At 38.8% G+C, this 13,784-nt stretch overlaps 1 protein-coding gene across 1 annotated transcript in view; it reads left to right on the forward strand.

Moving 5' to 3' along the window:
* Positions 1-1,353: 1,353 nt before the first annotated feature.
* The window catches only part of LOC146449927 (uncharacterized), a 92,922-nt gene continuing 80,491 nt past the window's right edge, over positions 1,354-13,784 (forward strand). The window contains exons 1-4 of the mRNA XM_085100977.1: positions 1,354-1,397; positions 7,789-8,977; positions 11,326-12,474; positions 13,349-13,735. Of these exons, the coding sequence (XP_084957103.1) occupies positions 1,368-1,397; positions 7,789-8,977; positions 11,326-12,474; positions 13,349-13,735 (2,755 nt within the window). The 5' untranslated portion in view covers positions 1,354-1,367. The remainder of the gene's footprint in view (positions 1,398-7,788; positions 8,978-11,325; positions 12,475-13,348; positions 13,736-13,784) is intronic.

Raw genomic sequence — 13,784 nt, forward strand, 5'->3', positions numbered from 1 at the left:
AGAAACCTCATAAATTTAAAGAGATGATGTTCGCCGCAAATCATCCCGTATATGTAATTGTTCGTCGAAGAATGGAAGAAACAAGGCCTCTGAACTTGACTTATGAGACGAACACATTCAGCCGTGCTGGCCACTTTATACAAACTCCATCGAGTTTAGTTTGTGTTTTGCTGAGGCTCAATGACTCGCCTCTTCTCTGGTGCAACGCCACGGCATACTCGTTTTTCAAATGCGACAAAGCTGAGAACAAAATGCAAAACGGCGGCCGCTTGAAACAAGTATCCAGCAAGTGTCGTACACACGTCCCTGAATTTTTGATAAAATTAAAGGATTTCCAATAACATTATGTTTAATTCAAAGGTGAACTAACTTGCCAGACGCAGGCTTTTGCCTTGAACACGATCGTTTGTTTGCCGTGTCATTTGTGAGACGACGTCATAGGATCATGATACTTGAAAGCAGAAAATTTTGCTTCTACCGATTACAGAGACTACAAAATATCTCGATTTTTCTGGCTTACAGAAACAGGTAACCCAAACACGTGCCATAGAGTAACCAACGCAACACAAGATTATTCTTGCGATCTACTTCGTCAAACACAATACAAAAGAACCCAAAATGTCAGTTTTTCCGATTTGTTGTCTCGAAATCTAAGTCGGTGACCCACTGTTTTTATTGCTTCGTTAAAAAGCACCCAGAATTCTTCAACTCTTTTGGGAAAATGACAGAAAGTTACCCAGTAGATCTTGTGTTACTTTTATCAAAAAAGGCATCTTTTCACGAACAAAAATTTTACTTTAAAACTTTCTCCCAAAGGTTTCTATTTGAAGTTACATAATGAATGTTGCAAAAATGAAAAAAGATCAAGCCAGTGTCACTGCGTAAAATGCTCTTTCTCTTTAAAGGCAAGGTTTTGCAGTCACGGCGACGAGAGTCCATCGCGAAATGTATAATATTGTCTTCTGCATTGGAAAATCGTTCCATTCTCTTTTGCTTGTGATTATGCTTGCGTCGTTGCATCGCGGCACGTACGTGTAAACGGGGACAACGCAAGCATAAAATATCGCACCACTCGAAAAAAAAATTCATATTTTTGCGCCGCCGTGTAATATCCTCTATATACATGTATGTGAAAATGATGAAGGTTAAAAGTGTATTGGTTTAACTCATCTTGTGTTGAAAATTGAGCAAACCCTCGCAGTACGTTATTTACCAACTTAAGCAGTTGCAAATTGGAGCTCCCCCACCCCACACCCATCTCCCTCTTTTTTAAATAATGTTCTGTGCATGTATCTAGACCAAAATAAAACCAGAACTCTTACTAAATATTTGAGTTTCTATTTTTTCAGTGCTGGCAGCTTCGTGTGATGTCAAGGCCATCTTTGACCTTCCCTCAGGTATTGTCTTTGACCTTAGATAAAACTCAGTTTTCTGTTATCATCAGCTGTAAGATTCAGTGCTTCGCTAAGCGACAATAAATTACTTTGGTCTGAAGTAGGCATATATAGGACAAAAGTTCTAGTTCATTGTCAAATTAAGCTTGAATTCAGCTTGCATAGAAATTGAAATTTTATTTTATGTAAATAACTTTATTTAAACATGCCATTCGAACACTTGGCTTGTTTGTACTGTAAGAGAGATTAATTTCTAAAAATCCGGAAAATCCACTTTGTGCATAACTTGGAGAACTTCTATCAGAAGGATGCTATGTCCGTCATGTTGTGAGAGGCGTGCAAATCGTCCTACAATGGATTGTGAATCTCGTTAGGTACCGTACCTAACGAGATTCATAATCCATTGTAGGACGATTTGAGCTCGTGTTGTCTCCCTTTATTGCGTTTTTCTTACAAAATCTTTCCATAATAGACAAAAAGCACTCAATTAATGACTTTGGTAAGTAGAGCCACAGGCAGCCCAAGTTCGCATAACTAGCCGGAGCGTGCAATAATTAATTACTAGTGGGACGATGACTTTTGAGTGCAAGCGGTATTGGGTTCAGACAGGCTGCCCTTGAGAATTGAAACGCGTTATAAGACTTTGTATGGGAAGTAAACTACTGTTGGTTCTGAAGCTTAAATTACGCAAAATTCAACTTTCATTCAATAAAAAAATAAATAAAACTGACTGACCTCGGGTGTATTCTTGCGCGTTTGGGGATTATTTTACCGTTTCGGGCATTTTTTTAAAATCACTGTCATTCCCTTCATAGCGGAGCTCCACGAGCCGGAGGCGCGCGCGCGGAGCACCATTGATAAGAAATTTTGGTAAACCCATGTATGCCAAAAATTTTGGTTATGACGTCACTGTCCGTCCGGCGTACGTCCGTCCGTCCGTACGTCCTCCCGCCCCTCTATGTAAACGTGAAAACTGCAAAGGACCGCGAACGATAATGCTGTCAGTTGACGTAGGATCTACAAGAGACCTAATCAGCCAAAAATAAACTGTAACACAAACAGCAAGGCTGATACTACGTGAAAGAGTTGACTTTGCGAGACAACAACCCGACAGAAACCGACAAAACAGGGCTGCAACCGTGGACAGCTGTTTCGTTCTTATTGGAACTCGTCAGCACGGTGTAGCAGTTCTATATGAAACCAGCGACAGAGCCAGTTCAAATAAAATGCAGCAAAACCCATGTCCTATCAAGTTTCGTACTTTGAACCTGCCCGCTCCCCGAATCACGCGTTGCCACATCACGTGCCTCAGGGAGAAAGCAGATAAAGCATCAAATTCCTGTCTCGCAAAGTCAACTGAATGTAGATGGACAAAACCATCTTAACATTGAAACGCATGGACAAAACCATGCTTAAAAGGCACAGCATATCGGATCTGTAAAGACCTACGGCCCCAAAAAATAAAGTAGACGTGAAAACTGCAAAGGACCGCGGACGATAATGCTGTGTAATGCTGCGTAAGCCTCTATGTAAGCCATTATGAAATGTCACATCCAACCTGTGCGGCAACCCGCGTTTTTTCGGCGGGAAGTGGGATGGCTTACTTCTTTTAGAAAACAAACGAGAATTTTGAAGAGCACTAATTTCTTGTATTCGTTGAATATGTTCTCAAACTACATATGTCGAGAAAGCAGGCGACTAATTAGCAAATTTGAACCGCGAGAGCGACTAACAAACAGGCGAAATGTCAGTTGAAAACAAAGATGTGGTGAGCTGGCTGAGTAAGCTACTCGCAAGTCGCATTACAATTATTAAATGCATTTTTGCCGGGAACTGTCGGTAATTTTCCATATTCAACATACGTCAAATTATACACAAACACTTAAATCGTTGCCATACGACAAATATTTGTGGATAAATTAATTTTGAACATTCACAGAGTTATTCACAGAGTTATGTTTTGTGTTGGACTTGTGTAATTCATTCGCCGGGCACATTTGTAAACACGCACTAAACGTTTAAATATTTCGGACCACAATCAAACGTTACTTTTCCTGTATTCTACTTTTGTTAACGTTTACTTATAGACTTGAATTATTTCTGTAGGAGAAATATTCACAGAGTTATGTGTTGTTTTGAACATTTTGTGTTGGACTTCTCTAATTCATTCGCCACTCGCAGCGCATAAGTTTTGTAAACACGCTCTAATTTTAAGCGCTCACTGAAGTATTTCGGACGACAACCAAACACTATTTTTTTCTTTTTTTCTTTTTTTTCGTTTGTTAACGTTTACTTATAGACTTGAATTATTTCTGTAGGAAAAATATTCACAGAGTTATGAATTGTTTTGAACATTTGTGTTGGGCGTCTCTAATTCATTCGCCATTTGTAGCGCATAAGTTTTGTAAACACGCTCTAATTTTAAGTGCTCACTGAAATATTTCGGACCACAACCAAACATTATTTTCCTGTATTCTCCGTTTGTTAACGTTTACTAAGAGACTAGAATTATTTCTGTAAGAGAAATATTTACAGAGTTATGAATTGTTTTTGAACATTTTGTGTTGGGCTTGTGTAATTCATTCGCAATTCGCAGCGCATAAGTTTTGTAAACACGCTCCAATTTTAAATTAAAGCGCTCAGAAATATTTCGGGCCACAGCCAAACATTATTTTTTCTGTATTTTCCGTTTGTTAACGTTTACTTAGAGACTAGAATTATTTCTGTAAGAGAAATATTCACAGAGTTATGAATTGTTTTGAACATTTTGTACTGGACTTGGGTCGCAATTCACAGCGCATAAGTTTTGTAAACACGCTTTAATTTTAAGCGCTCACTGAAATATTTCGGGCCACAACCAAATAATATTTTCCTGTATTCTTTTGTTAAATTTTAGTTAGAGACTAGAATTATTTCTTTAGGAGAAATTTTCCTAGAGTCATTAATTGTTTTGAACATTTTGTGCTCGTCATTCGCAGCGCATACTTGTAAACAGTACGTCCTAATTTTAAAGTAAACGTTCAAATATTTCGAACCATAACCAAACATTATTTTTCCTTTATTTCTTTTCTTGTAACGTTTATTATGAGACTATAAATATTTCTGTACGAGGAATATTTGTATAGGTAATCACATGATTCCGAGTACAATTTGGAATAAATAAGCACGAGTAAAATTTTAAAAGGCTAACAAAATTGCACGAACCCGCAGGGCGAGTGCAATTTGTGGTCTTTTAAAATTTTACAAGTGCTTATTTATTCCAAATTGCACGAGAGAAATCATGTGATTACTTGTTAATAATATACATACAAAATTTCAAATGAGCTTTTGTTTATTTCTTGTCCGTCAGCTAATGCTCCGCCTACATGTTTTTGATTGGTTTCAAAAGTGACAAGCTTGATTGACATACATGTCCATACGTACGGAAAACATGCTAAAAATACCATCACTCTAAAAAGAGCAAGTTTTCCAATCACAAAGCATAATTTTAAGTCAATGTTAAAAGAAGTCTAAAATCAATCACCGTCCTCGGCATGTTTTCAAACTAACTGGATTTCAGGAGCCGGGGCTTTGCAGACCGAGTCCAGACTGGCGTGTTTTAGTCTGGTTCTCAATTAATTCAACGTTCGTTTTCGTCCAAGCCGACATGTAAATCTTCAACATGATGCTCTACGCCAAATTATTGATTCAGGAGCTACCAAACCGTTTGTACCAGGACTTGTGCTTCAAAGCGTTTTGCTTTTCCAAAGCACATTTAATTCATTGTTTGTCAGACTTCCAAGACTTGTTCGGCCGCTTGACTTTAGGCTAACCTTGTTGTCGCAGTAGTCGAGCTTTACCTTGAAGAACTTGCTTCGAACCTCTTTACTCTCCGTTTCTAATTGTGGAGTATTTGTAACCTTACCTTCTTAGGTAACGTTCAATTGCAGTGCAAAGACTGTCATGCTCGTATAGTCTTTCCAGTCTTTTCTGTCTGTTGCGTGGAAATCCTCGAGAATTTTGTTGAGTGCCTCCGGTTCATAGTTTTCAATATTTTGGTCGTAGCCCTTTTGTGCTGTCCAAGACCTCCAAACTCTTAGCCAGTGTGTTTGTGCTTTGTTGAGTTTCTTTGCATTTTCGTTTAAACTTTCAAATAAAATGCTGTTAGTCTCTTCAAACCTGTTCGCCACTTTGTTTCGAGATAGACGATTTGCAAATTTGCATACCTGTCAATCATTTTAATTTCACCTTTTTTGCACTAATTTCAACTTTCTGCACTCAATTTCACATTTCTGCACTACATTTGGGATCAATTTCATATTTCTGCACTACATTTGGGATAAATTGAGATGCTCTCCACCAATCAGATTGCAGAAATTTTTGTATGTATATTATTAGTATAGGTAATCACATGATTCCAAGTGCAATTTGGAATAAATAAGCACGAGTAAAATTTTAAAAGGCTAGCAAAATTGCGCGAGCCCGCAGGGCGAGTGCAATTTGTGGTCTTTTAAAATTTTACAAGTGCTTATTTATTCCAAATTGCACGAGAGAAATCATGTGATTACTTGTTAATAATATACATACAAAAATTTCAAAGGAGCTTTTGTTTATTTCTTGTCCGTCAGCTAATGCTCCGCCTACATGTCTTTGATTGGTTTCAAAAATGACAAGTTTGATTGACATACATGTTCATACGTACGGAAAACATGCTAAAAATACTATGACTCTAAAAAGAGCAAGTTTTCAAATCACAAAGCATAATTTAAAGTCAATGTTAAAAGAAGTCTGAAGTCAATCACCGTCCTCGGCATGTTTTCGAACTGACTGGATTTCAGGAGCCGGGGCTTTGCAGACAGTCCAGACTGGCGTGTTTTAGGCAGGTTCTCAATGAATTCAACGTTTGTTTTCGTCCAAGCCGACATGGAAATCTTCAACATGATGCTCTACGCCAAAACATTGAGTCAGGAGCTACCAAACCGTTTGTACCAGGACTTGTGCTTCAAAGCGTTTTGCTTTTCCACAGCTCATTTAATTCATTGTTTGTCAGACTTCCAAGACTTGTTCGGCCACTTAATTGACTTTAAGCTAACCTTGTTGTCGCAGTAGTCGAGCTTTACCCTCAAGAACTTGCTTCGAGCTTTTTTACTCTCGGTTTCTAATTGTGAAGTATTTATAACCTTACCTTCTCAGGTAACGTTCAATTGCAGTGCGAAGACTGCCATGCACGTAGAGTGTTTCCCGTCTTCTTTACGCACTGTTGCGTGGAAGTCCTCGAGGATTTTGTTGACTGCCCCCGGTTCATAGTTTCAATATTTTGGTCGTAGCCCTTTTGTGCTGTACAAGACCTCCAAACTCTTAGCCTGTTGTTTGTGTTTTGTTGAGTTTCTTTGCATTTTCCTTTAAACTTCGAATTAAAATGCTGCTACTCTCTTCAAACCTGTTCGCCATTTTGTTTCGAGACAGCCGATTTGCAAATTGGCGTACCTGTCAATCATTTTAATTTCACCTTTGTTGCACTAATTTCAACTTCCTGCACTCAATTTCACATTTCTGCACTACATTTAGGACAAATTGAGCCGCTCTCCACCAATCAGATTGCGGAAATTTTTGTATGTATATTATTAACAAAGTAATAAATTTTGAAACAAATATTTTATTTTTATCCGAGCGGCCAAATTGCACCCGAGGAAACATTACGTGGTAACCAAATTTTCTTTATTGTACGCATTTCAAACTTTACACAAATGCATTAATAGTTTCCACAAGATAAATATTTGACAGAGAGGGTAATTTTTTCATCCACAAGTTTTTTATGCTCTCGAACGTCATCGGAATTCAGCAATGTGATCTCGCACGATCAACAATATCAGCTTATGGTTCAAAATATTTTCCGCTGACGCGTAAAAAGTTTGCTTAAGAAATATATAACTCAAGACAGGATGAAGAATTTGTAACGTTATTACGTTCACACAATAAGCAGAGTAGCATGTATATAAATGCTATTAAAAAGGAATTGTGGAGCTCCGCTTTTAGGCTTGGCAAAATATATATATTAAGACTCTGTCCGGTGGCCTGAAGTGGATAGAAAGGCATTCTTTGTAAAATGAGCACAGGCGTTCTCTCATCCCATCTCTCAAGTCTCCTTACCCTTATCACTGGCTCACATAGCAGGGTTTTTTTTTTGTGTGTAAAACTCTACGCTATCCGTGCACTGGAACAGACAAAATACTGTTAAAACAGAGATGTTCGGGTTTTAATAACGTAACAATGTAATAATTTGCCTAGTTGTTCTTTGCTTCTTTAACTAATTGAGTTGAGAAGCAAGCACTGCTGGCAGCTTGCATGTAAATCAATTTTCTTTGTTAAGGTTTTTTTGGATTTCGCCTTTTTCAACATAGCCTCTACATTTCAGGGAAGCCTTGAAGGACAAGCCTCAAGTTTGCCCTCCGGAAGAACATTGAAAGTTACACTTCTAAGCAGTGAATGGAGTTCAACAAAAGGAGGTGTGTCAACCATCAATAGAGAACTTGCCATTCAGTTGGCTAAGCATTCTGACGTAGAAGTCAGCGTCTATCTCCCTAAATGCAGTGAAAAGGACAAAAACGATGCCGATCGTTACGATGTTTGTCTCCTTCAGGCAGAAGAAATTCCTGGTTATGCCGATCCAGTTGATTGGTTGGCACGTATTCCAGAAGGTCATGTAATACACTGTGTGATAGGCCATGGAGTTAAGCTCGGTAAACAAGTACAATTCATAAAACACCACCATGATTGTAAATGGATTCAGGTAATCCATACTGACCCCGAAGAACTTGTTATGTTCACAACCAATGCAGGAGCTATTTCCAAATGTGAGGAAGAACATAAGTCAGAGGTCACACTCTGTGAATTGTCTGATCAGGTTGTAGCAGTTGGACCCAAGCTGGCTGAGGCGTTCTCAGGATATCTGCGTCCCTATAGGAAAGATCAAGATGTTTTTAATCTCACCCCAGGCATCTTCTCTGAGTTTGCTGATGTTCATCAAGCTTCTGAAGAAAGAAGAACATTTTCTGTTCTGTTATTAGAGAATAGTGACAGTGAAGACTTGCAGCTGAAGGGCTATGACATTGCTGCCCAGGCAGTTGCAATGTTGAAAGACATGCCACAGCCCTACAAACTGAAGGTTGTTGGCGTGCAAAGTGGAAAAGAGGAGGAAGTAACAAAAATGTTGCTCAAGGAGGGCATTTCTCGTGATCAACTAGTTGTGCGTGGAAGAAAGAATTTGGCTAAACAGTTTTGCGAGGTAGATCTTGCCATAATGCCATCAAAATCTGAGGGGTTTGGGCTGCCTGCTCTTGAAGCTTTATCTGCTGGTCTTCCTGTGCTTGTAAGTGGTAACTCTGGTCTTGGAGAAGCCCTAAAAAATGTACGCCATGGTTTAAACTGTGTAGTAAATTCAGACGATCCTAAGGAGTGGGCCAAGAAAATCAAGAGTGTCCGCCAGAAACGGCGAAATGTACGACTTGACGAGATGCGGTTAATTATCGCAGAGTATGCAAAGCATTACAGCTGGGAGGAGCAGTGCAAGTTTCTCGTGCAAAGAATGATGAACATGACTTCAGGTAAAATTTCTGTGTTGTTATGGGTGATTTCTGTCTGTGGTTTGTAGCTGTTACTTGTTAGTGTTTTGTTTTATTTACTTGTAAGGAAAAAATTTAATTTTCATCTTTTGTGTTTGAATTATGGATTTTATGTTAGAGTACATTTTGTTTTAAGACACTATTATTTTACAAGGCCATAAAGTCAAAAAAAGATTAAGAACTAAACGTTCTCGGCTAATCAAGTCATCTTCAAAGCAAAAAGACCTATTGTTTTGATAATTTGTGACAAAATTAATTTTAATAATGGTGCAACAAGTTTTTAAAGCTAGCGTCAAATTTTTCGGTAAAACAAATTAAGTAATACAAGGACTTATTGAATTGCAACGAATCATTGTAAATGACCGAATTCTATGCTGCGTCAAATATTATGCTGTATTCAGGCCGGAGCTGGTGACTAGACAAGAAAGCCAGGCAACATGGTTACCAGGAAACATGGTGAATAAACGTTCAAGACGAGTTTGCAAGCAAGCTCGAGACATATATTTGGGGCGCGAGCGGCGAACGAAGCGAACCACGAGGGGATTGGGACGGCGACGGGAGAAGGATAGCTTGCAACGATTATTGACGAACTTTCATTTCCACTTCGCCTGGGCAAAGTGAATTAACTTTGGCCTAAAAATGACATGCCATTAGTAAATTATAATTGATGACAGCCCTATCGAATGGTTTTTCTCAGAACATGTGCAAGTGATGTTGAAATTTCTTTCAATTCCGAAACCGCCCCAAAAAAGAAAATCGGGCGAGGAAGATTTCTGTAAACTCTGTAGTTGTTCTTTTAAGGTTCAATAATAAAGCTAGGCCCGTCATATTTGGAACAGAAAATTAGTTTCAACTTTCGAGGCACCGAAAAGGCTTGATCAGAGGTGTCCTTGCAAAGCAAATGTAGGGTTGACTATGCAACATTGCGTAGTAAATCGGACCGAGTTTGCAGCGCTTGTGGAGGAAAATAATGATTTTACTTCAACAACATCATGACCAAGAGACGGGTGAAGGAGGGGAGGAGATATTTAGAAGTCGGTTTTATCGCCTGGGCAAAGTATGCATAGGAAAAAGAAAACCACGGAATTATACAGCTGTTTCGACAAACGTGGTCCAAAAAAGGGGGTAAAAGGGTAGGCGACAATGCCGAAAGATAGTCTGGGAAATACTCAATAAATTTCAATAAAAGCTCAGAAACCATATACACCCGCCATCTCAAGTCTTAGCTGTACGGTCGAGGCATTATGAATTCTGAGCTTTTATTGAAATTTATTGGCTATTTCCCAGACTACCTTTCGGTATTGTCGCGCACGCTTTTTTCGCTTTTTTTTTTTTTTGACAGTTTTTGTCGAAGCATCTTCGATTTCCGAGACACAACCTTGGGCGGCCGTTACCACCAAACATACATGAATTTAAAAAAAGACAAGAAGTGGGAGAGCATGGGCAATTGAGAGGGAAGCGAAAGCGGAGTTTGTTATGAAAACTCTATACTGTTCAACAGACAAAGAAGATCATGAAAATATCAACAGCGACGTCGAAATTAATTGTCAGACAAGGGGCTGTGAAATCTCACCCATCCAAAGAAATTTAATCCGCCTTTTTCGTGGTGTAAATGAAAATTCCTCAGTCATCGTTGCCAACTCTCCTTCTCCCCCTTCCGCCCCTATATATACTCTCGCTGCTAACCTAATTAGATAGCTTGCTCGTAGAAATATAAACTCTTTTTGTCACAAAATTTGATGTAAAAACTCCATTTGAAGCCTGTTATGGAACATGATTTGACAAAAAAAAATTTATTCAATTAGGAGGCAATGCGGTCGAGTGATTAGGGCGCCGGACTTGAAATCCGGAGGTCCCAGGTTCAAGTCCCGTTCTGACCACTATCTGGAGTTGTCTCTCGGTAGCCCCAAGTTCAACTCCTCGGCCTCGTTTGTAAATAGCCAGATGGTCCGCCTCCTGCCAGCTGGGATTCTTAACCATGTTATGTTGTATTTGAAACATTTGTTTCTTCCTGCTTGTTTCATTGTCCCTGAAAAGCCCCTCTCGGGAAGAGGATAATTAATTATTATTATTATTATTATTATTATTACACTGAAAATCCACAATCCAAACACAAAATTTAAAATTGAATTTTGACGGGAATCACGCCCTATACTGAACTGCCTATTTATTTTTTAAGAACACTTTTGCTTTCTGTTTTGTTGGCAGTAGATGGGTTTTAAAGATCTTTTACTGGTATAAACTAAGCGAAAAATGTTTATTTCGATTTTCTTTCGGACAATCTGTCATTAATTTTATTTTTTGGTTTTTTTGTTATAATTGATTTTTAGTTCAGAAGAACCCAATGGAAATTGACATTAAGATGTTTGATAAGAGAGCATTTACCCTGGAGGTGAATTGCAGTGATTCAATTGAGAATGTAAAAAAGGAAATTGAACGCAAGTCTGGTATCCCTGTGGAACAGCAACATCTATCTCTTGCTGGGAGGGAACTGAAGAATGAACTTGCCTTAAGTGATTACGATGTCAAGAGCAAACCAATCCTACTCCTTAATAAAACAAGCTGTCGCTGCATAGAAATCCTCGTGAAAGTCCCCACCGGAAAGACAGTTACATTGGAGGTTGACCCAAATGACTTTATTGATGATGTGAAGATGAAAATTCAAGATAAGGAAGGAATCCCGCCACAATCTCAAAACCTCATCCTTGATGGCAAAAACCTCGAAGATGGTCATTCCGTGAGTTCCTACAAAATCCAGGGGAAGTCAAATCTTCATTTGGATCACAAAAGGGGTAGAATTGGCACCATGCAAATTTTCATAAACAATTTGCAGACCAGAAGGGGGATCACTTTGAAAGTCAAACCAGATTCTTCTATTGAGGATGTGAAAGGTCAGATTAAAGATATAGAGGGTATCTTTCCTGAGCAACAATGCCTTATCTTTCGCGGCAAAGAGCTGAAGAACGGTTCCACTCTTAATAATTGGGACATTAAGAAATATGCAATGTTATACCTGAGGGTACTGGAAATAAAGGTTCATGTGGAGAAGCGATGCTCACCTGGAAAAAAGATCACTTTGGAGCTCAAACCAAGTGATACTGTCAAGACTTTGAAGAACAAAATTCAAGAGAAAGAGTGGATCAAGCCCGAGCAGCAGTGTGTCATGTTCAAAGGACAGCAAATGGAACATAGTCGCACTTTGGGTTACTACAGGGTTGTGAACGGATCAACCCTACACTTGATTCCCTTTCCTGTTTTTAAACAAACATACGTCAATACACCGGCTGGGAGGAAGATTGTTTTAGATGTTGAACAAAGTGACACCATCCGTATGGTGCTAGACAAAATTGAGGAGTTGGAAGAGACTCCACCTGGCAAAATATTTGAACTTCAGTATAACGGCAAGCCACTGCGTTACAATAAAACTCTTGGTGAATGCAGCATTCCAGAAGACTCAGACCTTTACGTTGTGGACGCTGGTAAGTGGTTGGTTCGTTACTTCGGATCAGTATTTATTCCGTTAATCACACATTTGTTCTCTGTTGTCAATTTTTAAAGTCTAAATATGAAAAATATTACTTTGCAGTCCTCTAATTACAATTCTGAACATAACTTCACGTTTGCCCCAGTTAGCTTTTACATAAGCATATTAAATTACCCCTTTCAGATATCACGCAATGGTCTGAAAAGCTCCGGTTAGTTTTGATTCTAGCAGAGAATTTTTTTAGGCCCGCTGACCACACCCAATCATGTCTCCACCCCTTCAACAGTATTTTAAAGCGTGGATATGCATGTATGTAATCTAGGACATATACAATGTAGCTCGTGGTGCCTTTTATTGTTGCTAGATCTGGACTTCATCTTTTTCTGAGAAACAATAGCTGAGTGATTTTGTTGTTGTTGTAGTTGTTGTTTTTCTTTTGAGAGCGAGTTGGTAATGGACCTAAAACTAGGACTGAAACCTACATGTAAGGGCTGAACTTGTTTAAATACTTTTTACAAAACTGTGGAATTCCTCCTCAGACAACATATGAAATTGTGCTGAATCAAACAGAGAGATTGCAATTTTTTGATAAACATGGTTAAATCCTTCTAGTTATTCTAATACTATCACTGATTTAGATCTCTTGCGTTTTATTTTACATTCTATCTATTTTCCTTTTTCTTAGTTTTGTAGACAACTTCTTAATTCTACTTGAAGACATTAGCTTTCAGCTACTCAGTTACTCTTCTATGTATCTATGTATGTAATGAGTGGCTGCATGAGTTTCTGTGACTGCCACATTTAGAGAGGTAGGTCTGTAGTTAATTGTACTTGCCTTTAATTTTAATGTTGGGTCTCTTTTCCAACAGTTCGTCTTCCTCTGAAGATTGAGTGTGTAAACATAAGAAGCACCTTTGCACAAGAAGTTCTGAATTCCATTGCTTGCAAGCGTTTGACCGTTGAACCGTCTAAACGAGAGTTAAATGGATTCCTTGTGTACCTCGAAGAAGACCGCAAGGTGCTGTTTGTTGAAGCCCACGAGGGAAGTATAGTAATCACTGTGGCATGTAGCTCTCTGCAGATCCTTGACGAGCTGTGGAAGGACTATTGTAGTGGCCATGTGGCTGAAATGGCACAGAAGTTCCTTGTGACAGAGGATATTCTGAAGGAGTTTGGCCTGACCAACTTGAAATTGAAGACAACCATCACTGGAGCGGCATACAGAGCTTGTCAAAATGATCTCTTGACACCGCGTGGTAAGTTTGCTAGAAAATGGTATAATGAAAGCGTAGTGATAATAAGACT

This window comes from Pavona decussata, unplaced genomic scaffold (genome assembly GCF_977016875.1).
Source record: "Pavona decussata unplaced genomic scaffold, jaPavDecu1.1 SCAFFOLD_549, whole genome shotgun sequence".
Lineage (NCBI taxonomy): Eukaryota > Metazoa > Cnidaria > Anthozoa > Scleractinia > Agariciidae > Pavona > Pavona decussata.